General features: G+C 39.0%; 1 protein-coding gene across 4 annotated transcripts in view; it reads left to right on the top strand.

Annotated features, from left to right (window-relative positions):
• The window catches only part of TNRC6C (trinucleotide repeat containing 6C), a 90,382-nt gene that overhangs the window by 42,098 nt on the left and 20,735 nt on the right, over positions 1-27,549 (top strand). For 2 of the 4 annotated variants that reach the window (XM_010579407.1, XM_010579405.1), the window contains exons 3-9: positions 5,304-7,895; positions 15,633-15,839; positions 17,096-17,262; positions 18,487-18,567; positions 19,211-19,268; positions 19,475-19,620; positions 26,242-26,391. In XM_010579407.1, coding sequence (XP_010577709.1) covers positions 5,304-7,895; positions 15,633-15,839; positions 17,096-17,262; positions 18,487-18,567; positions 19,211-19,268; positions 19,475-19,620; positions 26,242-26,391 — 3,401 coding nt within the window. Of the gene's footprint in view, positions 1-5,303; positions 7,896-15,629; positions 15,840-17,095; positions 17,263-17,930; positions 18,036-18,486; positions 18,568-19,210; positions 19,269-19,474; positions 19,621-26,241; positions 26,392-27,549 lie in introns of all 4 variants that reach the window. The other 2 variants (XM_010579406.1, XM_010579404.1) reach the window with 2 other exon arrangements.

The raw sequence follows: 27,549 nt of genomic DNA, 5'->3' as shown, positions 1-27,549 counted from the left end.
AATTAAAATAGGGTAACAGGCTTTCCCACTTCTGTACCTAACTATGGTTTAGTTTTAAATTAAATAAAGCTGCTTTATTCAATGCATCCATCTCTTCTCTGTCTTTCCATATTAAGTACTCTATTCAAGATTTCAGCTTCCTCACATCTATGAGGCTTGTTGTAAGTTAGCTTTGTAAGTGGCTTCAAATAGATGACAGTTTTCAAATTCGTCCTCTCTCTCAGCGTATGCATAGAGGTGGATGTAGCAGGTAACCTGAAATATTAGCGCTACAATTCCCAGATTTTGTACTTTATTATATTTCGCTCTTCAGAATAGATGCTTGTGTCATCTTTTCTTTTTCTTTTATGAAATTAAGCTACATTTGATCTAGCACTTAAAATGTTTCTGGCAATTCCTGTTTATTTTAGATTTAGAAAAATTCCAGTGTAGTCTTTTAAATATCTGCTCATGTTGAATTGAAAATATTTCTTTTGGGGGGAGAAAGTAATTTGCCCTTTTTTCTCAACTTCCTACTCAGAATCACTAACCTTTGTGTGACAAGTAAAATCCCCAGTAGGACTGTCACTGGCCTTTGGGATTTTTCTCTATTCTGCATGTCAAAGCAAAGAACAACATCGTCTGTAATCTGTCCTTTGGGCAGGACAGGATGAGCCAATGAATCTGGTTGGTGTTACGCTGACTAACATGAATTGAAAAATAAAACTAGTAATAAGAGAAGGGATCACTATTAGGTCTGATTTAAAATTGGATGAGCAAAACTATTAATAATGTGGTTCTCATTAAAAGTTTATCTCGGGCTTTTCCATTTCGCACCCTCTCCATACTTAGGTTCCTAAATCAGCTGAATGTTTTATTATAGTTGAGGATGCTTAATTTTACTGTGCAGCATTCAAACTAATTACAGTAATGGAAGTTATGAAGATAGAGTTACTTTTAACTTGGCTGAATAAAAATGAAAAGAAATATTATCGTAAGTGACATTTTCAGAGGAGGATTGAAGTTTTGGGTAAATTGGTTGTGCAGGCAAAGTATTTTGCTTTTCTAAGAAATGCATGCAACAGCTTTTTCCATTTCACTCTACTCATACTTTACATTTGTAATCTATGTAAACATTAAAATTATTTTGCAATTAATTATTCATATTCATTATCAAACATAGCAAAAATGTTTTCTATTTTTAATAAGTACTAAATTGAAGTTGGTAAAGTGTGTTGGGTACGGTATGTAATAACACCTGTAATCTCCTCACATCCCATTAAGGTATTATTTTAAAAAACAAACAAACAAAACAAAACAAACCCCAATTTGCCCCTCATGCTTATTGGTAATACTGATCAAAGTCGTGCATTTTTCAGGTAGCATGTATGATTGCAATTTGACAGAAATTGTATGCTTGTTTAAAACATCCTCAGATTAATTTTTCCTTCCTGATTGCCAAAGAAATGTTGTTAATCATTTAACAGGAACCATATTTTATAAAAGATGCGTAATTAAGATTTTTTAAAAAACAAAGTATTAATTTAAAAATCAATTTCACTTTGTGGTGTACCAGCACTAGGATTTACTAACACAAAATACCTGTGGTTCCTGTACATTGTGCTTTGTTTAAAATCTTTGCTCAGATCACAGAGGAAGAATAGAAATGCTTCTGGTGGACTGCAGTACTTTTATTTCTGATCGTTGCATAAATAAAGAGGAACTGATTCTTAGGAATTTTTTAAATGGGTTTTCCATTTCAGTCTTAACAGCTTTGAAAGTAAAAGAAAATATTGGCAATTTCTATGAAGAGTTGGTTTCCTAGAAAATTGGAGGAAATGTATGTGTTAAAAAAAAAAAAACAACCAACCAACCAAACAAAATCTCTAGATTTAATTATATACAATATTTTGCTTCCATTATTTTTCCCAAATGTTTAAAGTCCTGATGGATTAAGTAGGACTGTGCTACTAGGTACTTAATTTATAGGAATGAACTCCCTTTAGTCTAGAGAAAATGAAAAAATGTCATTTGGTTATTTTCTTCTAGAGACAAGAATATAGAAGTCCTCTCTTCAGGATCAGTTCTGTTCTCAAACTCTGTTATGTTTGTCCAGCAGCGAAGTCACAGTTTTTGCAGCTTCTGTTTATATTGTGAAATTTTTTTTTTATTGTCTTTATTTTGTCTGACCTGTTTTTTACAAGTTTTGTAGCAGCAGCCTTTGGTGTTAGAACGCATTGTTCCAGTAACTGTTTAGACACTATAAAAATTATTGCACGCCTCTGTTTTTGATCTTTGTTTTTTGAATCTATGACTTGTGAAAGGTACCAGTGTGGTCCCGCTAACTCCAGAGCAGGGAAGGCGCAGCACAGGTATACTGCTGCTCAAGAGAGGGCTTCCTTATTTTATGTCACCTAAAAAATTATTGTAATCCCTATCAAAGTAACCACTCTGAGATTAGTCAGTTGTTCTTGCTGAGTGCATAATCTGAACCTCATTAAGAGGAACTGTGCTGATAGTACATGAAAGGGAGTAACTATGGAGTTGCAAACCCTTGAAAGGCAGAGGGGTTTGAGCTGTGTGTGCTGCCTCCAAGCCAAACATACTTGGTGTGATATGGTCTAGACTAGATGTGCTTATCCAAGCTGAGGCAAGGCACGTGGCCATTTTCTATGTTTAATAGGGGTATCTCTTGGTCTTTATTGTTCTTTCCCCTCATAATCCCCCCTCCCCGTTTATCTGTCTGCTTTTCAAAATCCTGGTATCTTACTTAATGAATCATTTTGGTCCCTACTTTGAGGAATCTTTCTAAGCTGTTTTTTCATCTTCCTCTTACATTCCCACCCCTTCCCTTTACTTTCTGTCTCCTCGGTGCTCTCAAACTTGTGCACTGCTTTAACCACCATCTTTGGGGGAGAGGAGAAAGAAAAAGAAATGATTAAACAAACAGCTCCCTTTCATCTTATCAGTCTTGGTGCCATTTTTGTTAATATTGAGACATCTTGCACTGTGCTCTTGATCCTTCTTCACAAACCTGCCCTGCACAGACACTCTCGCTTGCCTTGGGCAGCGCCAACCTTCTCCCAGGCACTCACACATGTAGCTTAGGTTTTGGCTTTGACAAGACCTTTTTATTGGAACAATGCATTTCAAGCCACTTTTAAATCTTTCTGTCATGTCTGAAATGCAGTGCTGAATCTCACCACCCACAGTGTTGAAAAAAATCTCGCATAACTCCTCTTATCTGATTCCTTGGTTGCCTCAACTTCTTATCTTCTGGCCTGGACTGCCACTGCTTTTTTTTTTCTTTGTTCATTGCCACTCTAAGAATGCTGCTCGGCTCATTTTCCTGACCCTGTTGACCCTTTTTAAGTCACTTCACAGGCTTCCTTTCCCTGCCATGTCTTATCTGGGATTCTGGTCTCAATTTAACACCTGTGTAGCAAACCTAGATAATCAGGTAAATTTTGAACCTTCTTCCTTAGCTCTGTAATGTAACCAGTTGGCTTTATCCAGGAATAATATGATGCTTTCTTCCTTTCTAGCCATTGCACATAGGGGAGAGATTTTAGGTAAATCCAAGTGGCTCCTTTCATATTCTCTTTTGGATTTGTCATACACATGTCAATTATTTAGCACTTTCTGTGAAACGCTAGGCTTTTCTTGGCATCATGAGAAGACAGGTGATGAGCTAAGATTGTTTTCCCTTCCCTCCTCTAACATTTGTACTTTGGCTTCAATTAATTTAAATTTAAAAAAAAAAAAGAAAAGGATGCATTCCATCCTGGTTTAGTGTGTTCTTTCTTCATCTTGATAAATCTTCATGAGGCAACCAAGTAATCACGTCCCTTTATTGAAAAGCTGCAGGTGAAATGTGTGAATAAGAAGACTTTGTCAAAGCGAGAGCTTTTTTTGTTCTTGGAACAATTTTTTTTCAGTATCAGAACACCTGTAATTGGAGGCAGTTAGAGGAGCTAATCACACCAAAATATTTGTGATTTAAATTAATGCATATTAGGCCTCCACTGTTAACAGCTTATTTGGGAGATTTGTTGCATCCATCTCTGCCACAAAATATTCTTCTCATTCAAATAATAAAAAAATAAAAGTCATGTTTCTGCAGATTTACAGCAAGTAAAAATAATTGATATCCAAAATTTGTAATTTAGGTATATGTAGTTTTCTCACTTTAGACAACCAGTTAAGAGGAACTGTTATGCAGGTTGTCACTGGTACGTATCCCTAGGATCAGACTGAATTACTTGCTATAAAATTCCCATCAAAGGAAACCAAAAAGAGTAATCTGTACTAGAAAACTTGTAGAGAGCAATCGGGATGGCAAGTAAATGCAAAAACTTGAACTAAGCTTGAGTTCTTAGCATGAGAAATGCTGAGTCTTCCAGTTTAACTTTGTACCCTAGCAAGCAATTAGATGCTCAAGAGCTTTTGTTTTAATTTTTTGGATTAACATCTATGTTTGAGGATGTGGGCAGTTTCCGAAAAGACTGTCTTCTGAGTACAGTCTTGTACGGAACTACAGTTCTGTATGCCATAACATTGGTTTTCGTTGGTTTGGGGTGGAAATTGGACTGTATGTGTAAGCGCAAAAGAATGTTTAAACTGCGTGTAAATCTTTTAAGAGATAAGTTTATTGACACAACTGTCTGTTGTTTAGAAATGGCCAGGTTCTCTGCTAAAATGTAAGTTACAGTGTTGGTGTTTAAATGTATGATTGACACTGAATAGTAAAGGTGGCTGTCCGTATTTGTTCCCTTACTTACAGGAAGAGTTGAAAATCTAAATGCAGTATGAATGTAGCGTGAGTGTGATGTGGGTGTTTATGTAATATCTAATGGCAGGCAGACATTTTATATTTTTTATTGGATGCTCTTTCTTTGTGTTTCTCTGAAGAATGAGAATTGAGTCAAAATAAATGGTAAGAGTCTGCTGGATACTCTAATATGTTTTTTCCAAATTTGCTTTTTAGATTTTTCACGTAGATTAGTGTATTTGCTATCCTTATTTACTTCCTGCTTATTATTTTTACTAGTATACTAAGTGATACAAAACACTTTTGTTGCTCTGTTCTAAAACTGAATTGTTCCATTATTTTAATGGAGAGTTTTGCCAGATTTAAAAAAAACCCTAAATACGAGCATCGTGCTTTATTGTAGTGAGGAAAATTGCAGCATTATGTTGGAGAATGTACTCTACATTTTAACAGAATGCCGTGTTGTAACTAGCAATGTAAAATAGTACTCAATAGAGGGCTTTTGCAGTGCTTGAACAGTGGACTCATTTTTAACCTTGTTGGATCCTTTCAGATCTCAGCCACAGTGGATTGGGAGACCATTATGAGAATTCCCACTGGGGACAGCAGCCCGCTTTCAGGAGTGAAGGCAACTGCAGCTGGGATAAAGTGATAATAGACAGGACTGACAAGGAAGCGTGGCCTTCCATTACCGGAGCTGAGACTGAGTCTGCCTCAGAATGTACTACAGACACTGACTCTGCCTCCAACTGTGGCTCAGAGAACAGTAGCATGGCTACAGGGAGTGCCCAAGGCAACTTCACTGGACATACAAAGAAAACTAATGGCAATAATGGCGCCAACGGAGCACTCGTCCAAAGCACTTCTAACCAGAGTGCCCTTGGAGCTGGTGGAGCAAACGGTAACGGCAACTCGGCCAGAGTGTGGGGTGTGGCTGCGGGCTCCAGCTCTGGCCTAGCTCACTGCTCTGCCAGTGGTGGGGATGGAAAGATGGACAACATGATGGGAGATGGTAGAAGTCAGAACTGCTGGGGTGCTTCCAACTCGAATGCTGGCATTAATCTTAACCTTAACCCTAATGCCAATCCAGCTGCCTGGCCTGTACTTGGACATGAAGGAACTGTGGGAGCAGGCAACCCTTCCAGTATTTGCAGTCCAGTCAGTGCCATAGGTCAGAACATGGGCAACCAGAATGGGAACCCAACAGGCACCTTAGGTGCTTGGGGAAACTTGCTGCCGCAAGAGAGCACAGAACCACAAACGTCCACTTCTCAGAATGTGTCTTTCAGCGTACAACCTCAGAACCTTAACACTGATGGACCAAATAACACTAACCCCATGAACTCTTCACCAAACCCTATCAATGCAATGCAGACAAATGGACTGCCGAACTGGGGGATGGCTGTTGGTATGGGGGCCATCATCCCGCCCCACCTGCAAGGCCTTCCTGGTGCTAACGGAACATCAGTTTCTCAAGTCAGCGGGGGCAGTGGTGAAGGAATGGGCAGTTCAGTGTGGGGGATGTCCCCAGGTAATCCTGCCACAGGAAACAGCAATTCTGGGTTCAGTCAGGGGAATGGAGACACTGTGAACTCAGCATTAAGTGCTAAACAAAATGGATCCAGCAGTGCTGTGCAAAAGGAAGGAAACGGAGCGAGCGCCTGGGATTCGGGGCCTCCCTCTGGTCCTGGGGTACTAGCGTGGGGCAGGGGCAGTGGCAACAGCGGTGTTGGTAGTATGCATTCTGGAGCTTGGGGCCACCCCAACCGTAACACCAGTAACGGTGTGAACGGTGAATGGGGCAAGCCCCCAAACCAGCATTCCAATAGTGACATCAATGGGAAAGGATCAACAGGGTGGGATAGCTCTAGTGTTACCAGTCCGAATCCTGCCATGCAGCAGGGCAATGAACAAATAAACTCTTGGGCCAAAGCTGCAGCATCTGGCACCACAGCTAGCGAAGGAAGTAACGACAGCGGTGGGAGTCAAAATGAAGGCAGTACTGGGAGGGAGGGGGCTGGAGAGGGCAGGAGGAGAGACAAAGGGATGATAGACCAAGGGCAAGTTCAGTTGCCAAGAAATGACCTTGACCCCAGAGTCCTGTCCAATACGGGGTGGGGACAGACCCCTGTAAAGCAAAACACTGCCTGGGAATTTGAAGAGTCCCCAAGGTCTGAACGAAAGAATGACAATGGAACAGAGGCCTGGGGTTGTGCAGCTACTCAATCTTCAAACTCAGGGGGGAAGAACGATGGGTCCATCATGAACAGTACAAATACCTCTTCAGTATCTGGGTGGGTCAACTCTCCACCGGCAGCTGTTCCAACAAATACAGGTTGGGGAGACAACAACAACAAAGCACCAAATGGCCCGGGGGGATGGGGAGAGTCAGCAAGCTCTACTACTGTTAATAATGCTGCTGCTGCCAAAAGCGGCCACGCATGGAGTGGGACCGCAAATCAGGAGGACAAATCACCTACCTGGGGTGAACCTCAGAAACCCAAATCTCAAAACTGGGGAGATGGACAGAAATCAAATCCAAGCTGGACTTCAGGAGGTGGAGATTGGACAGATTCATCATCTGTTCCTGGACACTTGGGTGATGGGAAGAAGAATGGATCTGGATGGGATTCTGACAATAGATCAGGGTCTGGTTGGAATGATTCCACAAGGTCTGGGACCAGTGGGTGGGGAAATGGCACAAACAGCAAGGCTAATACAGGTACAAGTTGGGGGGAATCTTTAAAGCCAGGCCCTCAGCAAAATTGGGCTAATAAACCCCAGGACAACAATGTGAGTAACTGGGGAGGAGCTGCTTCTGTAAAACAGACGGGGTCAGGGTGGGTTGGTGGGCCAGTGCCAGCCAAACAAAAAGAGAACTGTGAGGCAACTGGCTGGGAGGAGCCATCTCCACCGTCCATTCGCCGCAAGATGGAAATCGATGATGGTACCTCGGCTTGGGGCGACCCAAATTACAACAACAACAAGACTGTAAACATGTGGGATAGAAATAATCCTATAATTCAGAGCAGTACCACAACCAATACCACCACCACTAGCACCATTATCAACACAAATATGGTTGAACCTCAGCCATCGCACCAGTCAAGTGCCCAGCCGAACCGGTCCCCACTGCTTGGTCCAGGTATGAACATAGTTTTATAAGATACTTTATACCAGTACTGGTTACTGAATGCTGTCTGGACTGATCAGTGTGTAGTTACACATTAAAGATAGAAATCCTGTATTTATGTCACAGAATAAGTTTGTTTGTTTACTCTGAAGCAGTATTAACTTCTTGTCTTGAGGACAGAACCCATGGAACCTGACACACAAGCTCACATAGTCCAAATGAAAGTAAGAAAGGCTTGAAACAGTATCTGGTCAATAACGCACTGGGTCCTTAAATTGTTGATCTCTATTTATTTTGTCAGCTCTTCCACAGTTACTTAGCACCTTCTTTTAATTCAACCATTTGAGAGTTTGGGGTCTTTTTGCTAATCTTTTTTCTCTTATTTGTCTCCTGTTACCATTGCTCAGTCTTTGTTCTTGTTTAGACAGTATGCATCTGTTTCTTTTCTGCAAACTGTATCTCTTGGCAACAGATGTTTTTTAACAGTTGCCTGAATCTCCGCTGTCGCTGTTTCTCTGCCTTCTGTTTGTTGTCTTTTATGAAGAAATGGTTCTCTTCTATACTTCAGGTCTCAAGCCTCGGTAGTATCCTGGACTTTTATGTGATTATCATAAAGCTGGATTGGTTAAAGATGTTAATATTGAGGGTGGCTGGGAAAAGTTACTCTAACTTCAGCTGTGTTCCAAAGACAAGTTTTTAGGCATCTAGGAATTTTTATAATCAAAGACAAGGTACTGTTGGAGACAAGCAGCAAGGAATAAAAGATGGGGAAAAAATGAGAAAAATGCTTAGGGGAGAGGTATTTAAATAAAAGTTACTAGCAGGCCCTGCTCTATATCATAACCACAGACTTGTCAGAATAAATCTAATCTTGCAGTGCTCTTTGAAATTCATCTGATTTTTGTCTCCAAGTTTTTGTTTTGTCTTGGTCATGGCTAAATATTGACTTTTTAACCATGTTTTTCACCAAGTGGAATTTGTTCTACTTCTCTTATTTCTATCATTTTTCTCTCTGATGTTTTGAAATAATTCTAACTTACTGTAATGTCTGTGTAAAAAATAGTCTTATATTCTCTACTCTGGTCAAATATTTTAATAGTTGAGACTATTTTAATAAAATAAGATGTGCTCCAGAAGGAGAGATCTATAAATAGGTTTGTACTTGGTCAGTCCAACATACATGATCTGTAACTCGTTTACCTTAAACTTATTTAAAATGTTACCCGTGAAACTGACAATTCAGATTTCTGAATTGTAGTGGAGATATCATGAAAATGGGGTTTTGGTTGGGGTTTTGGGTGTTTTGTCTTCTTTTTCTTTTTCATTAAGCTGATTTTTGGATGATTACATTGGTGCTTGTAGAACTGCTCATATACAGCAATGTATTGTTAATGCTATTCAAAGAATCGTAACACCTTGCACAGCAAAACTTACTGTTCGGAGTCCTTCTGATTTTGAAAATGGAATTTAAAAACTGGTATTAATCTACAGTGATTCCTCTGGAGAATAGATGGTAGCAAAGGAGGGTTTCTTTGAAGTAATATGTTTATGCAGTCAGAGAACTGCTTATTAATTTGTAACCATCCACTCAAGCTACCACATGACAAGGTTAAAAAGACAGTATTGTGCGTCTTGCAAAAATGTTAATTAGATTCTAAGACACTAAAGCAAAAACAACTCTCAGAATATACTTAAGACAGCATGCAAGAAAGACAATAAACTGAATAATAGTGAAGACAATATAAAATACGGTTCTGATATTAAAATTTAGATCAAGTTGTTGAGGATATAAGTTAGGCCTTTTGTTGTGTATTTTTGCTTACATATGCTTACAGTTGTGTACATAGGTACAGATATAAAGGCCATACATGGAATATTTTGAAGGATTATTGTCTAATCTGCAAATGGAATCTAGGAGCAGTCCCCTGTGTCTTTGTATTATGCCCATCTTTACTTTTGACTGTGCCTAAGAGGGGCTAGTCTTGTGCTTATCTTACACAGAGAGAGCAAAAAATGTAATTTAAAATGACTCTATTAGCTTCCCCATTCAAAGTGCAGGAGACCTATTTTTAACATTGCATGTAGCACATAGCATCTGTAGAGCAACATCCTGTTGGTCTTTGTGGAAATTTACACATACTTAAAACATCTACAAATCGTGTCCCATCTGGGACAGCTAAAAGATGAGAAGCAAGTAATGAGCAGCTTTCCTACAACACAGACGTGGGCTTGCAGTTTGTTGACGTGCTGTTTAACCTTATTTTTTTATTACTCCAATTCTCTGTCCCGTTGGCTATGCATTTCCAACCTCTACAGTAAGTGAGACAAGACTCCTGTAGCCAGGAGACTTCTGTAATCCACAACCAAATTTCATCCAACAACAGTTCTTTTCCATGTACAATATTTCCATGCACAACATGATTGTGTAATTAAAGGCTGTGCCAAAGGGTAAAGGCTAAGTGCTCATCTAAAATCTTACAATGCTTGAACTAAGTAGTTACCATTAGCATTTTGTCTTCTGCATGGGTCCTGACGTGCTTTGCCAATCATTTTTATGATTCCCTGTTATTCAGGGAATATCCTGAATAAGGAATCATGGATTCTGTTCCTGTATAAGTAGGGATGGGTGGCATAGCTGTAAGATGGCACAGTCACACATCCTGAAAGCAAGGAAGTGGATTTTAATTTTGCTGTACAGCACTAGTTAGCTGTTCACAAAGGAGTAGCAGTCCCTTTTGGGTTTTAAGTTTTTACTATATTAATTTAGAAATGGAGGCCAAGTTATAGTCTGGTTATTCAAGTTGTCACCCATCCCCAGAAGTTCTCAAAATTCTTTGAATACAGAACTTAAAAGCTATTGATGGGAAGCAGATGTTGGTACACACTGGATTAAAATGCATAATACTCTAAGGAGTTTCTTTTTCTATTGAAGGGGAAAAAAAAAAGGCAGGGGGTATAGATAATGTGATAAATGTAGTCCTTTCTGGTTATAGGAGCCTGCTCCCAAACCACTGGTGAGTTACTTAGAAAGACAAGCAGAAAGCTAGTGGTTTTGATTTAGATTCAATTTTTATCTAAATTACATGTGTATAATTCTTATTAGCACTTTTAACTCTTGCAACTTTGATACAAGGGGAATAAGAAGTGAGAAGAGGTCTTGCTTGCAAACAGGGATGATTAAAAAAGATTTTTGGATCCCAAACGGCACCAGATCCTTCCTCCAAATGCTGAGGAGTGGGCTTGATGCTCTCCTGTTCCCTTTAGGTAGGTAGAGCCTGGCAGGGTTCCAACCCCCCATCCTCCAGCTGAGAAAAGAAACAACAAAAGATAATGTAGGCTTCCCTATGGAGATTTTAGGTTGAAAATTAAGGTCTTTGTGGTTCCTAGAAAGCAAGGAGCTTAAGGCTTAAAAAACTGAACCAGGTCTAAATTTTGACATCTCTGAACATCTCTCTGTTCCTTTTATAATCCTGAGCCATTGTCTCAGTGGCAACTTATGTGTCATTCATAGCGCGTAATTCATGTGAAACAGAGAATGCAAGTGATGCGTTTTCCTTACTTTGAACTTTCATTGGAATGGATTTGAAACCAGATCAGCATTGAGCTCCTTTAGGATGCTCATGTGAAAACATAAAATCCTGTTGTGGGTGCTCAGCCCTCTAACAGCCAAGTTCTGGGGGACAGCCAGGTGGTACTGAGAAACCTGCCCTCTATTTTCACACAAGGTTGATCTCATTGCTGAAAGCGAAATAAGAGCTTCCCAAATGCTGAGCGATATAAGGAGGCATGGAGCTCCACTGCATGAACTGGAATACCTTTCAGAAGATGAGGACTCGGAAAGGTTAAGGGTTACAGGTGACTCACATATATAAAAAACCCTCCCTTTTACACACACCCACCGTTTCTTTTCTATTATTAGCAGACTAACTAGCGGCTATTCAGTAAACAATCTCTTTTCTATCTAATTTCTTTTTTCATCTACATAAGGTTCTAATATTTTGGTTTGCCTGTATTGTAGTCATATGCTCTGGTATTTATCACAGACCAAACAACTTCAAGGAAAACAATTTCTGCCATCCAAATGGCTATAGGGTTGTTTTGAGGGAAAACAACTGCATCCTGCCACAGCTTAGTTAACATTTCACTTTCCCTTGAGGATTTCCTGTTGGCTGTGGCCCAATGTTAATTATGTTTTTATTTCTATAAAACAAAGCTCTGCCAATGTGTCCATGTTTATTACTCACTGTGATCTTTTTGTTTCTTGCAATTCTAACAGTGGTTAAAAACTTCAGTATTAAAACCTCACTTTCTTGCCAAAGAACCCTTTAATGGAGCTCATTCTACTGCAAAACAACATTCATGCAGATCTGGGTGGGTTTTAAGGCACAGGGCTTTTTCTCAGGAAAGCCTAAATGCATGTTATTTTCATAAAGTAAAACAAGTTTTCTCGGAGCAGAATTTTTGAAAACATTAGGCAGGTTCAGATTTTGAGGCTGCTGTGAAAGCGTTTTCCTTCCAAACAGCTGTGTAAAGGAACGTAAAAGTAACTTCTTGTGTTCATTCAACCCACTGTAATGCATGCCACTGTGAGCTGTGTTTATTGCGAGGTATATGATAATACTGGAAAGTGTCACGCTGCCAGAGACAAGCTGTTGGGACTATAAACTCTTTGAACTAATATTCCACCTGTGTCCACCAGCATACTAGGTTATTTTAAAAATTGAGGAAAAAGCTAGTTTAAAAAAGAGTCCTTTGGAGAATACAAAGTAAATTTCTTCTTCCACCTGTAGAATTTTGCATCATTCATTCAAAAATGTAACTTTATTCACCTTTTTAAGTTTCTAAAATAGAGTCATAGGAAGTCATAAAAAGGTAGCAGAGAGATAGTAATGTTAAGACAGCAGGTACTTAACACAGAAGTGAAAACAGGTTTGTGATTGAGAAGTACCCTGGAATTTACATATATACAGGTTAATTTTTGCAGTGCACAAGTTATTTCTCCAGCAGCCTTCAGGTTTTATTTACTAATTTCCTGCACTTAATTTGATCTGTTAAGATAGTTTTGAAAACTTTTAGTTGATGCATTTTGTTTGCTTTTATGTACTTGCAAGTATTCTCTTTTAGTAAAGACTGACTCCCTCATTATTTGTAATCCCGTATTATTTACTGCTCAGCGCATTTAAAGCACTTAACTCAAAATAACTTGGACGTTACACATCTGTGGTCTTTAATCAATGTTGTTGAATTTATAGTAGAGAGCAACAGAAGGACCAGCTCTTTTGAGTTTTTATTATACAACGTTAGCGCACTTTGCCTTTTCAATATATGAATTGTGTTTTAAGGTTGATTTCATAAATTGAATTATGAGTTTCCAGTATAGGTTGCACAAACTCAGGGAAATATTAGTATTCTGCACACCTCTATTTGTATTTGCATTCTAGTTGGTGCTTTAGAGATGTTTTGTTTTATGTTTCATTTGCCTGCAGTTAATCTTTTTCAGATGCCAATATGATTAAATACACGCAGTTGTCTGACAAGGTTGCCTCCTGAGTAGTGAGGCAGAAATTCAAATAAAGCGTTCCCTAAATAAAGTTGGCTTAAAGATAGAAGCAGAAAGCTTGAATAAGTATTTTAGGTGCACCACCGAGGAAGTTGTCTTGTTAAGTAGAGGTTCATTTGTATACATGTGTGTGTCTGCGAGTTTGTCTTCTGTACACACTTTAACCAGAAATTTAAGATATGTTGATAGAGCTTAGAACACAGTATTTTTGTTTCAAATGGAAATCAATGTAATGAAACAATGAAAATTTGGGTTGTTTCAGGAGTATGTTTTAAAACGCAATGAATCTTGCTGATAGTGAAGGAGCTTTATTAAGCTATGTGTTCTTGAACATGTAGGCTTAGTTTGGATATGTTTTATGTCATATGGGCTTTTATTAGTATCTGAGAGAAATGTAGTTGCTTTAAGAAATAGAGCCTAAAATAAATATGTAATACGGTAGCACTGGAGCAGTGGACAGATAAGAGCCTATCTATTTGAAAGGAATTTTTTTCTTTGCTAGCCAGGGTTTCAGTTATTATTGGCAATGTATGTTGTTGCCTGCAGCTTCTAGTAACAGAAATTCTGTTGAAATCAGTAAGTTCTGCAAAGACTTGTTCAGTGAAACATTATTGCTTAGTTATTTTACTGTATTTCAAGGTACTCTTAAATAAATTTCTTGTTGTGGCAACTTCCTTGCCATTGTCTACCTACTCTAGGTGTCAGTTTGTATAGAAAATGTTATGTTTCTGCTCTTTGAAACCTTCCCAGAGTATTTCTGCAGATAGCATTGGGGAGCATAAAAGGAATAGTGCTGTAGCAAAATAGGCATCTAGTCCTTTAATTATAAAAATCAGCTGAAAACAGAAACTACACTCTTTTTTGGGTAGTAGCAAAACCCAAGTTTCTTTCTTACCAGATCCGGTTCCATATTGTGAGCTACCAGAAGTTACAGATTTGGCAGGGCAGTAGTTGATCAAAATAAAATACCTGGACTTAATAATACTAATCTCCAATGAAAAGAGAATGAACTTCTGAATTAGCAGCCTCATTAACAGTGGAAGTTTTAAGCAGACTGAATTCTGCAATACTTGTTGAGATCTTGGTTGTCATGCAATGGAATGCTTTTTGTGATAATTGTAGAAAAATAGGTTAATGTCAGGTATATGTAAAAACTTTGTTTTCTTGCCTGTTACGTATCCGTCTCTTCTGTATATTTTTTAAAAGTACCTTGAACTCTATGATCCAAGTCTGTCTCTTCAGAAAAAAGTTTTTTTAAGTGGTAATGGTTGATTTAAATTCAATTTACATTTTAGCTGTGTTGATCAGTGTTGCTCTTTAGGACTCAGAAGCTATATGGCTGTTCCTGGCACGTTCAACTTCAGTGCTAAAATCGGTGTCATATGGATTTAAGCGCATTACATTCAAGCCAAGCCAGACTAAGGCTGTTTCTTTATAGTAGCTTACGTCTTTCAATGAGTTAAAATAATACTCTGTAGGAAAACAATGACTTCTACCTGCTGTTCCTCATGATTTGACTATAGATTCTAATTGCAGTCTTGTCTAGTTCTCCTTAAAAATCATACTTATTATAATGTAGGGGCTCAGTGATGAAGGGGTATATAGGGACACAGTCAACCACGAGCTGTAATAAAAGCTTTAAGGAATGCATACAACATATATAATCTACGTTGGAAGTGGTAACAAACAAATACCATCTTACTCGTAGGGCATCAGAAAAGAGATTTGATAATTTGTAAATAGTTAAAAGGAATTTAAACAGCTTAAAATCTTTCAGTGAAGCAAGACCCAACTCAAATTTGGGTTGTGGTCTCCTGAATGCTCCCACTGCTGCGTGTGCTCCCCAAGCCCTGTTTGGTCTGCTCTGAGAAGTCACATTGTAAGCAACTGCTCCTTGGGGACCACAGCTGGTGCTCATGTGGCAGCCTGGCTGCTTCTGGCTATGTTAAAAAATACTCTTTCTGTCTTGACAACTAGGCATTAGTATTCAATTAAGAAAAAAACTTTTGAGACCAAATCAAAGGCTTTGGGGATTTTTTAATGTGCTTAATTAGAATCACTGTGTCTACTTACTGGTTCATGCTCTTTCCAGAAAAAACACTTAAATAAAATGTCCATCTTTGAAATTATTGACAAAAGAAACTTTTCCTCTCGTCACTGTTCTTCTCTCCTTCCCCTTGCTTCAGCAGGCTGGGGAGAAATGCCTACTGTCCACTCAAAGACCGAAGCTTCTTGGGGAGAGCCGTCATCCCCTTCTGCTGCAGTTGATAATGGCACTTCAGCATGGGGGAAACCCCCCAGCAGTGGTACAGGGTGGGGAGATAATCCTGCCGAGTCGGCAGGGACATATGGAAGAACAAATGCTCCAGCTGCTGCCCCAGCACTGTGCAAACCAGGTACGTGCGTCAGTGTCGCTGTCGTAAGAGATTGGGGAAAAAAGGCAAAGTGTGTTTGTTTCTGCTGGTATTTTTAAACAGCACGTCTGGTTTTCTGTGCATATAAATCAGAGACTGCCTTAATAATTTCTTTCCCAAAACTACATTAGCTGTCTCAAAATATTGATATTCCAGATACCAAATTCATACAAAAATATGAATATAGTGCATTGATCCAGTATATGTAAAGGTATTCCTTGGAGTATTTTTGTATACTTTGAAAGCAGTGTAGTAGAGATGCAGGAAGCTGAAACTGCAGAAGAATGTGAATAGTACTTATCCCTGGGTGCCTCAAAGAAATCTGTATTGGTATGAGAAGCAACTGAGTTCAGTCAAGATAGGATTGATTCTGGTAGGAAAAGCACACATGAGAATGACTAGTCATAACCTCACTATTCGGTTAAACTTGAGGGAGTGGGTATCTTTTTCAGCTGTTAAAACTGTTCATAGGTTCAGGAATATCCTGAACTACTTACTGCTTCATGATTCCTAACTAATGTTATTTGATAAAAATTCTCCATCTCTAAATGCCCTGAAGGCTACAGTGCTTGTTTGAGACTGTGTTTTGTTTCAGCTGTGGAAGTCTTTAAGTTTCACTCCTGCAAAGTACTATACTGAGAGAGAGATAGAAGGCCCAGAAAACCTAAAAAAGAGGAGTGAAGGGTTTTAAGATGAATAATCCCAGCTTTAAACAGAATAAAACTGAATGAGGTGACTCAACCTTGTCACTGAATGTGAAGTGTTCCCTGCAGCCCACGTGCTCCTTTCAGGTTCCATTCTTTTGAGATGGGAATGAGTTTCTGACCGTTAATGACCTCGAAATTTGGTTTTGTTCATTGGGAGAATGTAGCAGCTAAAATTGTGAGATTCATTGAAAGCAAAATAGCAATTAACAAGTGTGTGGTCATACTTTTGGTTCCTTGTTCCTAAGAGACTGGAATGACCATGACCACAGATCTTACTTGTTCAGGAAAAAGCAAGACTTGCTGTTGCTGGACTTTCTCTTCTATAAAGTATTCAGAGGTATTTTCTTTTTTTGCTAGCTTCAAAGAAGGCATCCTTATCATTTAATGCCAATTAAGCTACTTGATGAACCTCTATATCTCTTGAAAATACTCAAATGTTAGCATACTGGATGTGGCATAAAAGGATATTTCTGTAAAATTTGCAGAAAATTGAATTAAGATTTTTCTTCTCCCTTTTCCCTTTCCCTCCAGCTTCAAAATCTATGCAAGAAGGCTGGGGCAGTGGTGGGGATGAAGTGAATCTCAGTACTAGTCAGTGGGAAGATGAAGAAGGAGATATGTGGAATAATACTGCTTCACAAGAGAGCAGCTCCTCCTGTAATTCCTGGGGGAATGCCCCAAAGAAAGGACTTCAAAAGGTAGGACAAAAATAAAGATACTCTCTAGAAAAAAGTGGAATTAGTGTAACATTTCTAGATTAAGTTGTCACAAATTTTCTGTTGCATTATACCTGAACTCTTAAATTAGACCTCTGACACCTGAACACAAACACAGCTTGCCACTACAGTGGTTCAAGTACAGCCTACCTTGTTTCCAGGGGAAAATGGGAGATCTTTGACTTTAAGCATGTCAGATGCTTCGGGAGTTTTGTTGTTGTTGCTTTTGTTTTCTCTAAGTTTATAAGCTTCCATGTATTCTAAAGAAACGATAATATATGAACAGAAACATAAAAGGTGTTAAAGGGGGCTTTCAGACACTTTTCATGGTGGTAGAAAAGCAAACAGTAGTTTGTGATGAAGTGGTTCAACAAAAAATACCTATTTCCTGTTTGTGAGGAACAAACAGATAATTGTAAGGTGTGTACTGGTATGAGAACAAAGCAAACTTGTATTAATGCCGCACTCAACCAAGAACATAGACAATTATGTTAGGAAGTTTTCCATTGCACAGTCTTTATTTCAGGACAAGGCCAGGCTGTAACTTAAAGGAATTGGGAATGCATTTAGCCAGTTTGTTTGTTATTCCATTAGCCAACAGTTAGGCCGGTGATTTGATCAAGTATGGTTGTTTCTTGTACTGTCCGCAGCCCAAAACAAATCCACGCTTGTCCCTTGGTACTTTCTGGAGAACTGAAAGGAAGAGACTTCTTAAGGATTTTGTGATAGAAAAGCTGCACAGAGATCTTTTAAAGGTGTTTATCTAGACGCTCTTGTTTGTTTTTAAGAAAATACACTGAGTAACATTCTTAACTTCAAGGTTGCAAACTTGTTTTTGGGAATGTTTTTCAGGAAGTGTTGTACTATTTCAGAAACTTTTATTTCGTTATGTCTTTCTGCCAAGGATTAAAATGAAATACGTAAATTCAAAGGTGGCTTTAATTCAGTGGTCAGCAAATCAAATACTAAATAGTACACTGAACACCTATTCAGCTGAGTTAAAATTTGTACACTTTGTGGGGGAAGAGAATCGTAGTTACGTTGTTCGGAGGGTTCTTCAATACTTTCTAAATTAATGTACTAATATATCTTTCAGTAGCATGTATTATTAATAAGAAAAACTTACCATGTATTTTATGTACATCTCACTAGTATGAATATGGGAACCAGACCATTAATAGAATCTCCTCCCATTTATTTACCAAGGGCATGAAGACATCTAGCAAGCAAGATGAGGCCTGGATCATGAACCGTCTGATAAAACAGCTCACAGACATGGGCTTCCCTGTGAGTAGCGTTCATAGCTAGCACATCTGTGGCTCAGCTTTTGTAGCTTGTAGTTCTGACTTTCAATGTTCCAGAGCATAGCTACAAAAAGATCTTCAGCCTCTTCTTCAGGCCGGGAAGTAGTTCTGTTACCTGCATTTAGACATTTACTTTAATTCCAGAATTCTACAATAAGCTAGTAGAGTGCTCTCTGAAATTACTTGACGATATACTTTGTGTGATGACATTTATAGATCTTTTGAAGTTCAGAGTTTTATAACAACAGGTGTTACTTTGAATTTCAGTCATAATTCCACTCCTGTTCCCCTTTTCTTATTAAAACAGGTGAAATTAGAGTATATCTGTATTTTTTAGAGAAAAGCATATCATAGTGATACTTAAGTTGTCCATAGAAAACGGGAAGAAATTTAAACAGAACAGTATGATTTGACCTTGTAGAACTGGTACTTACCTGACAAACTGAAACTAACTGAATTGTTGTGGGACTTGCTAAAAGCAGGAAAAAAATGTGCATGGACATTTTTTGTGTTGCTGAGTAAATATTAAATCTGGTATTTAAGGGACTTATCTGTTTTCTCAGTTTGCTTTGAAATCATATAAGCATGCTTACTTTTTCTCTTAACATAATCCGTATTTTTGACAGAGAGAGCCAGCAGAAGAGGCCTTGAAGAGCAACAATATGAATCTTGATCAGGCCATGAGTAAGTATGTGTGTAACTAAATTTTTTTTTTCTTTAAAGCAACACAGGAACTATTCATGATTCTGAGAGTTTGATCTTATCCAGATCAATTGGATAATGTTTATTAGCTTTTGCTTTTGTAAGCAAGACCTGCTTCTCTGAACTACTGTTGGCAAATTCCCTGTCTTTGTGTCACCTTTTTCAATGTATTTCCCCTTTCTGTGAAGGTGCTCTGCTGGAAAAGAAGGTGGAAATGGACAAGCGTGGAATGGGAGTGACCGACTATAATGGAATGGTCACCAAACCCCTTGGCTGCCGCCCACCACCAATCTCCAAAGAGTCTTCCATGGACCGCCCCACCTTCCTTGACAAGGTAAGTTCAGAAATATGAATGTGATATACAAGTCAGAAATGTACACAGTGTAGAAATATCAATGATTTCCACTGTCTGTTTAGAAAGCTGTACAGAGAAATGTGATAGATAATTCTATATTGCTTTATTCTTTTTCTTCTTTTTATTTAATCTTGTGGGGAATTTAGTCCTTGCGGAAAGGACCGAGGATTTGATTCCCACATAGAAATAAACAATGATCATTCCCAGTGTTACACTTGAAAAGAAAACTTACTAAGGAATCAGTAATGCAATGGAACTGGAAATAGGAAAGACGAAGAAACGGAGCACAGAAAGCCTTTCATTCTCTAAGAGTCCAGAGAGTCAGTGACCCTTGCCCAAATTAACGATCAGGCAGGACCAAGGCCAAAATCTTCAAGAATTAGACTCCTAATTCCTGTTTTAGTTTTGAGCTCCTTACGAATTTCAGTGAAAGTTCAGTACTTAAATAAGAATGAGGAGCTGAGGTATTTTTGTTAAGTGAAAGAGCACACATGCACAGTCATAAATAGCTTCTCCGATGAGCTTCCTTTTCTGTGATCACATATGACAAATTTTCCAGCACCATTTAATGACTGAGGAGACAGAAGTTTGTGGTGTCCAAGATTCAAAGTGACTAAAGAAAAGGATGTAGGGAAAAGTGCAGACAGATCTTCAATAGGAAATGAGATTTACAACCTGATAGAAAGTCCTACAAAGAGACCCATCAAATCACCTCAGAATCCCCCTGAAAATTATTAATAAGGAAAGAACATCTCTGGTGCCATTCTTTATTTCACAGGTTATTTGAAATATTCATAAAGGTGGGTCGTGGTGGTTTCTGAATGCAGAAATCAGTGCTTTTCACAAACTGTGCTGAAACCAATTCATTTTACATAAGCTGTTTACAGGATGTGGGGCAGTAATGGTATCTAGTCTTGTTAACACCGGCTGTATTAAAAACTTTACTAACCCTGAATAATTATTATCTTTCCAGTCCTCCACCTTGTGGGTTTTTTTATAGTCTTAACTATAGTGTTATCCTTAAAGTTACAGCTTGTGTTGTGACAGGTTCCCAGGTGTTGCACTAAGAAAATTAGCATGGTGCTATGCTAGGACATCTGATAAATACTGACCTTTTAATGATGACTGTTACTATTTCTGCTGTCATCACAGTCTAAACAGTTTGCTTAGTTTTAGTGCTGGTTTGATGCAAACTGTAAACAAGTTAATTTGATTAAACACATGCATTGTACATAATTATAGGTTAGTTATATTAATAAGAAAAAATTAACATCTATTTAAAACTTGCTCTAGAGGGTCCTCACATATCAAAAGTTTTTGTGATAGTTAAATGCTGCCACAGTTCTGTGTAATCTAGTGTCATGGCAGTTTTCCCCCAAAGATTATATATTAGAAAACTGCTTTTCTGCTTTTGGGGGAATAACAACATTGTTCTTTCTGGGCTCCCTAGTTATATTGGAATGATGTGTTGTCCATTATGTTGTTGTTCCATAAACCAGGCTAAACTGATTGTGTATTTCCTACAGTGTAAGGCTCGACCTGGCTCTTCTTCCTTCTTTTTCTCTTCCTGCCATGTAAAGTTCATTCTTAACTATGGCAAATCTATTTGCTTATGGCAAACTTTAATGAATATGTTAATTGAAAGATCTCTCTCTCCTGATGAAGGTCACAGAATTCATGCATGCATGCCAGTTAACCTTTTCTTTTCTAGGGTAACAATATCTTGAGCAGTAAAATTATTGCCAGAGAGATGCATTATGTGCAGCATGATGCATAATTATGGAAACATATGTTAAACACAACTATTGAGAAGGGAGTACTAGAATCATTAATATTCATACAGCAAGTAAAATCTGTCAGTCTAGGCATAATCTGTCGCAATGACTTTACTATAACAAAGGAAATAATCCCAAACTGTATTTGTTATCTATCGGAGTGTTGAGCAACTTGCTAAGTGAATTAAACAAATACAGCTTCTACTCTAAGAATAGCTATTTTTTTCCAAAGAAATTCTTTCCAGATTTACAGCTCATGCTACTAGAGCAACTCCTCTTCTCCAAAACCTTTTTGCCCTTTGAGGTACTATTTCAGAGCACGAGGCTGGAGCTGTCTCGCTTCCTGCTCAGGTCATCCTTGGTTGGTGAACAAGCTCTCCACGCAGCTGCACAAAGCACTACAGCCAGCATTCCTTATTTTACTTATTGTCTTATCAAGTCATTATCCTTTTGCTTGGCTTTGCTGAGTCTTCAATAATTTATGCCAGGTTTCCCGTAATGAAATTTTAAGTTGGGTTAGTATGCTCATTGCTACCACTCTTTCTCAGCTGATTCTCTCCGCTCACCTGAGTTGAGACTCCATGACTTTTCTCCTGCATTTTCTCTGACAGGTAAAGCCGGCACTTACTTTTTTTTTTTTAACATTATGCATTTGAGGAGAGAGAATTTCCAGCCCCGACATTTGCTTCTGGACCTATTAAACTCCCTGTTCTCTCTGGATTAGTAGTGGTCCGTGCAGCTAAACATCACCTCTGAATGTTTGCTCTTACTTGTTCCTCAATGCTTGCTGCAGATACTCTTTATTCTGTGTCACACTGAGTCAATCTCTGGCACTCAGTGCTTTGTTAATTGTATTATTTTTCAGGATGTTATCTTGCCCTGTGACACCCTAAAAGGAGGAGGGACAAAACCCAACGGCTTTGAGGAAATAAAGATCCAGCCTAGCAGTACCCTGATACATGATCTCAACCATGTTATGTTACACTTGGTGGTCAGCATGCTGTACTTAGGTATCAGGTTTGCTTGAAGGCATTACCTGATGTCTTCTGGAGCCATCAAATTTGTAATAAAAGCATGTAAGATTTTCCTGGAAGCATCCTTAAAAATATTGGAAATAACCCCAAGTGCTTCAAAGGATCTTTTCTTAAAGTGTAGGGATTTGGCTTGGGTACCACTCCTGAGTACTGGGACTCAAGTGTGGTGTGTATTCTCACTGCACCTATCAAGTGTTCTTCTAAGCTCAGAAGAAAAATGTGGTTTGCTGATCTGCACTGACCACCCCATAATTAAAAATGTTGAACCATACAGAGATGTCAATTTTTTAGCATAATCAGATGCAAGTGTTGAACTCTGGACTGTTGTATTAGATGTATGTGATCAAAAGTCAGGTCAGCTCTCTGAAGAGAAGTAACATCAGCCTGCTTTGGCATTAGCTCAAGCTTGCCTTCTGTGGGGCTTCTGTTAGTCCATGGCAGACTCGTTTTCCTTCCTGCTCTCCTCTATCTTTGTTTTTATTTTTTTGCTTTCTCCCATACTGCCAGCAGAGAGTCCTGTCTTCTTTTGCCTCGATGCTGCTTCCAAGCTGTCTCCCAGATTCTTGAGCCTATAGGAGACCAAGAAATTCTCGCCTTGCAAATGAAGTCTCCTTTTCATTGCTGTCTTATTCACTGATCAGCTCTTCCTCTCTACTACTGAGAAATCCAGGTCTACAAGCCTTTATGCCTGTTGGCCGCGATCACGTTCTTCCAGAAACATTCTGACTACACTTTTTCCTCATTTCTAATTGGAACATAGTGCTCGTCGGGTTTTTTTTCAACCTGTCCTTCATATTCTGATCCCAGTTGTCTCTGGTGAGTGTGGTTGGTTTTTGTCTTTGGGAGACGAATGGGATGCTTTATCATTATGCAGAAGCACTTTTGTAGGCCTTGCAATTAGATGATGATCATAGAATTTTAAGGTTGACTTTAAAATTCTTCTTTCGTCCATCTCTGCCTCCTATGATCCAGTGATTGTTTCTTTATTGAACTTCCAAATTTTGAAACCTTTTTCGTATTCCCATGTTTTTAAAATTAAAAATACCAATGATGAGTACTTCTTCGAGTATGGCATTTCCTGCAAGTTTCTTTTGCCTGTTCCTAACTCCTGTCAGATTTGAAGAGAACTTATTTTGGGGTGAGATTTTATTACTTTAACTTCCTCTTTTGGAAAAGTCATTTTTCTGTTTCTAGAAGTTATTAATGTGTATTTTCTACTAACTACTTCTGTAACTGGCTTCGTATAAAGACCTCTGGCAAATTCATCAGTCTTGCACCTGTCTGTTGGGACATTTTGATTCACGAAGTGGCAGTTGTTGGCAGGTGACTGCCAAAGTGTCCGGGTATCGTCTACTAAATTGTCCGTATCTCACAGGGCTAAAAAATCATGGAGTAATGCCGCTTGCGTTGTCATATTTGGTACATGAGACTATTGTGAGAGACTTTCAAAGTCCTGAAAGTAATGTATTGTTGAGCACCAGTGTGGTCCTTTGTGTTGGATAACTGTAGAAGGAAATACTACTACCGGTAGGATTTTACAGTTGTGTCAAGTCCCTTCAAAAAAGTTAAAAGCAGTGCTGGATTGAGCATAATTTTGGCGATTCAGATGTAGGCGATTTGTTTGATTAGCCTGACAGAGAAACGTAACGTAAATTTGTAAGAAAATCACTGAAGAGGAAAGGTTAGGTAGAAAAGATTACTCTTCAGGAAACAATTATTACATAAAGGAGCCTGAAAAATAATGGGTCACCAACCATTGTCAGCAGTAAAGGTATTGCCTAGACTAGGTTGAGAATGACTTATGAGTACTTTGTGTTGACCGACTAAAATACTTTGTTAAATGAATTGATTTCAGTTCCACTTACAGAGCACAGATTTGTGCAGCACAGTTGGCACCTTATGACAAGTTCAAATTTAAAAAAATAGAACAAAGTGAATGTGTTACAAACTTGCTACAAAAGACTTTTGCTGCAGTTCAGCCAAGGAACACACTTGTGAAGGTGGCCTTGCAGCAAGAGTCCGCCTGTTCTGGAAATTAGATGCCTGGGTCTCTTGTGTGGCTTGTGCTCCACTGTCCCTGGCACTGCCTATTTCCAAAACGAGAAAAAATAATGTCGATGAGACAAGACTTGAATAAATTTTGGGGGCAGGTGGGGATTGCATTGGTCTTTCATGGTCAATAGGTCTGTTCACATAGGAAACAATGGCATCTGAAGGAGAGAGCACGCATGAAGCTTGAAATTATTTTCACTTTAAAGGGGGAAGGGCAGGATTGTAAACATATGTCTGTGATCTAAGGAGAAATCCTTGAACCTGTTACTGTCATGCAAGCTGCAGTTGTTTGTGGAGTGTGACTGATGTCCAGTAGAATGTGAAATATCTTGAGCTGAAAGACCTTGGGGATATCATTAGAAAATGTCAGTGTCCCCCTCAGGATAGTCAGATAGCATGTCAAGTGTCACTTTGCCTGATAGTAAAGAAACTTTTTCTTTGCATCAAAGGAGAGCTGTTGAAAATGCATTTTTCAGGATTAACTTAGAACATAAAATTTACGGAGCATGCTTGCTGCATTAGGTCATTTGTTTGGGTATCTGGTTAGCGGACTGGGCTGCTTTTTTAACAAAGGAGGCTTATCATTATCTCTCAATCTTCTGGGGCATTGAATTTATTGGTTGAAATAACCTAGGTCCTCACCTATTTAAAAGCCTTTCTTTGCAGTGGATATATTGCCTGAAAAACACCAGTCCAGCGCACTGCAAATTAAAGATTTTTCACTCTGCCTGTTTTTGGAGCTCTACTTTGTACACAGTGTTATTTGATCGTGCTTGCCGCAGGCTTCCCAGACATCAAAGCACAGTTTGAGATAGAACTCGGTACCCCACTGTAATACTAGCTAGATACCTACCTGTTTGATTGGGGATTATATGATTTATTTTATTTTCTGACTTGCTGTTTGCCCCCTGCGGGGACTGCCTTCTGTGCATCGTATCCATGTTCAACCTTGGCTCCTTACAGCCTGGTGATCAGAGGGGGCTCCTTATGTCTTGCTAAAATCTGCTGCCTCCTGGGGGATGTTCAGGCAGTGTCTTAATCGCTTTCCTAGGAAGGCTATGCAGACAAGATTATCATTATTGTTTTTAAGTATTTTTGTGTTCCTTGGGTGTGTTGGAGTGTAATGTTTCATAGTGGATAATAATAACTCTGTGCTATGTGAATATTAAAAGGCTCATGTGTCTCAGGAAAGGGGATTAATGCAAAAATGCTTTTTTAAGAGCAGAGCTATGATGTGGAACCAAATGCAGACTGATATCTAATAAGCTGATCTGGCCTTTCCCAAGTTTGGCTTAGCAAAAGCAGTATGTTTTATGTCTGTGCTCTACTGCTGAGAGTTTAGCAAACTAGCAGAAGACTTCCCTGAAATGTGTGGGGTCTATTCCCTTTTCACCTTTTAATCCGGTGGAGAAGAGAGGAGAAAATCTAAGGGGGGAGGAGGAGACAGCTGCATGATAGCTCTGCGATCAGTTGCTAGAATCCCTCCTTTCCTTCTGGAGAGGTGGGTGAGGGTGATTGTGCATTTGGGGATTAAGTGTAACAAAGAAAAACAGTACCTTAATCCTGTTTCTCTCTTTCTTCTCCCTTCACTCCATACTTTTCATTCCCTGTTATTCATACCTTTTTTATTTTAAATATTTTTATTCATCCATGCCCTTTTATATTTCCATGGGACACTATTTTGTGCGCTGTCTGCTCCTGGGCACCGCACACAGCTCACCCTTTCTTTCTCCAATCAGGATGGCGGCCTAGTGGAAGAGCCCACTACTTCACCATTTTTGCCTTCACCAAGCCTGAAGCTCCCCCTTTCAAACAGTGCACTCCCTAATCAGACCCTGGGCGGGATTGCCTCAGGGCTGGGCATGCAAAACTTGAATTCTTCTAGACAGGTAAGGCTGTTCGGGGAGATCCCAAGTTGAATTTCAGCTCTCTTGGATTTGCTGCTAATGCCCATCACTTCCAACGGGGAAAACTGTGGTTTAAACTGAAAGTGTGTGCAACGCCTTTGTTCATGTGAAGTATCAGTGGAGAAGCTGCCTGCTGTGTAAACGTTTCACTTTAGTCTGCTAAATACACACATCCGTTGAGAAGAGGCTGTGGTATTACGGATTTATACCATTGAACCCTGGTATAGCTCTGCCTTGATTGAAGTGAGGTTTCTTTTTTTGAGGCGTTGCTAATTGTCGCAGACTCTAAGGCAAAGACTTTTTCCTGGCTGGCATAATTATTCAGTGATGAGATGGGTCAGAAGTGATGGGGGCTTTTTTTATTCCTGCTGTAAGTGTCAAGGCAGCTCATAGGTTTGACAGGTGCTAAGAAAGAAACTGCTTCTAGCACCTCTGGTCAAATAGAGCATTGTGGCAAGAGGGATGTTCTGGCCCCTGGGTAGAACATGCTGAAAGGGAAAGAAAAGGAAAGGAGATGGAGGGGAAGATTGATAAACACCACGAGACTGAGAGGCCGTAAACTACTGTTGATTATGAAAAGGTTATTTTTGCCATATAAATTGAAGTTCCAGCAAAGATAAGAAATAACAACACAGAAAAACTCTGTGTATTGTTCTATGGTGGCTTTTATGATGTATATTCTTTCAAAGTTAGTTTTCTAAAGGCAATACTTGTCCAGCACTTACAGCCCATTAAGCATAACTTTCAGAAGTGGAGACTGCACTAATATAGGATGTCAGTTCTCAGAAGCTTTGTAAAATGACTTAAGTATAAAGACTGCCTAGATAATTTAAGAATTGGAATGCTGTGAGTTTAATGACTCCATTTTCCTGTCCCTTGCTGCACAAATAAACTTTTTTGGCGAGTACTTTTCTTTGTTCATCTTGTGACCCTCTAGGGTTATGCATCCTTATAAAAGTGATCTTCAACTTCAGCTACCTTTTGGTCAGGCATCTGCACAAAGTTTTGGAGGTTTGGGATGTTGGGTACATGGCAATCTTTGCCATACCTGATTGACAATACAGTCTGTACGTACTGGTTTCTTTATCTGCACCTGTCATAATTAATCAGCGAGGATAAAGACTGCACAGATAAGTAACT

This window comes from Haliaeetus leucocephalus, unplaced genomic scaffold, assembly GCF_000737465.1.
Source record: "Haliaeetus leucocephalus isolate CR32 unplaced genomic scaffold, Haliaeetus_leucocephalus-4.0 Scaffold657, whole genome shotgun sequence".
Classification (NCBI taxonomy): Eukaryota; Metazoa; Chordata; class Aves; order Accipitriformes; family Accipitridae; genus Haliaeetus; species Haliaeetus leucocephalus.
This window is presented reverse-complemented; position numbering and strand designations above follow the sequence as displayed.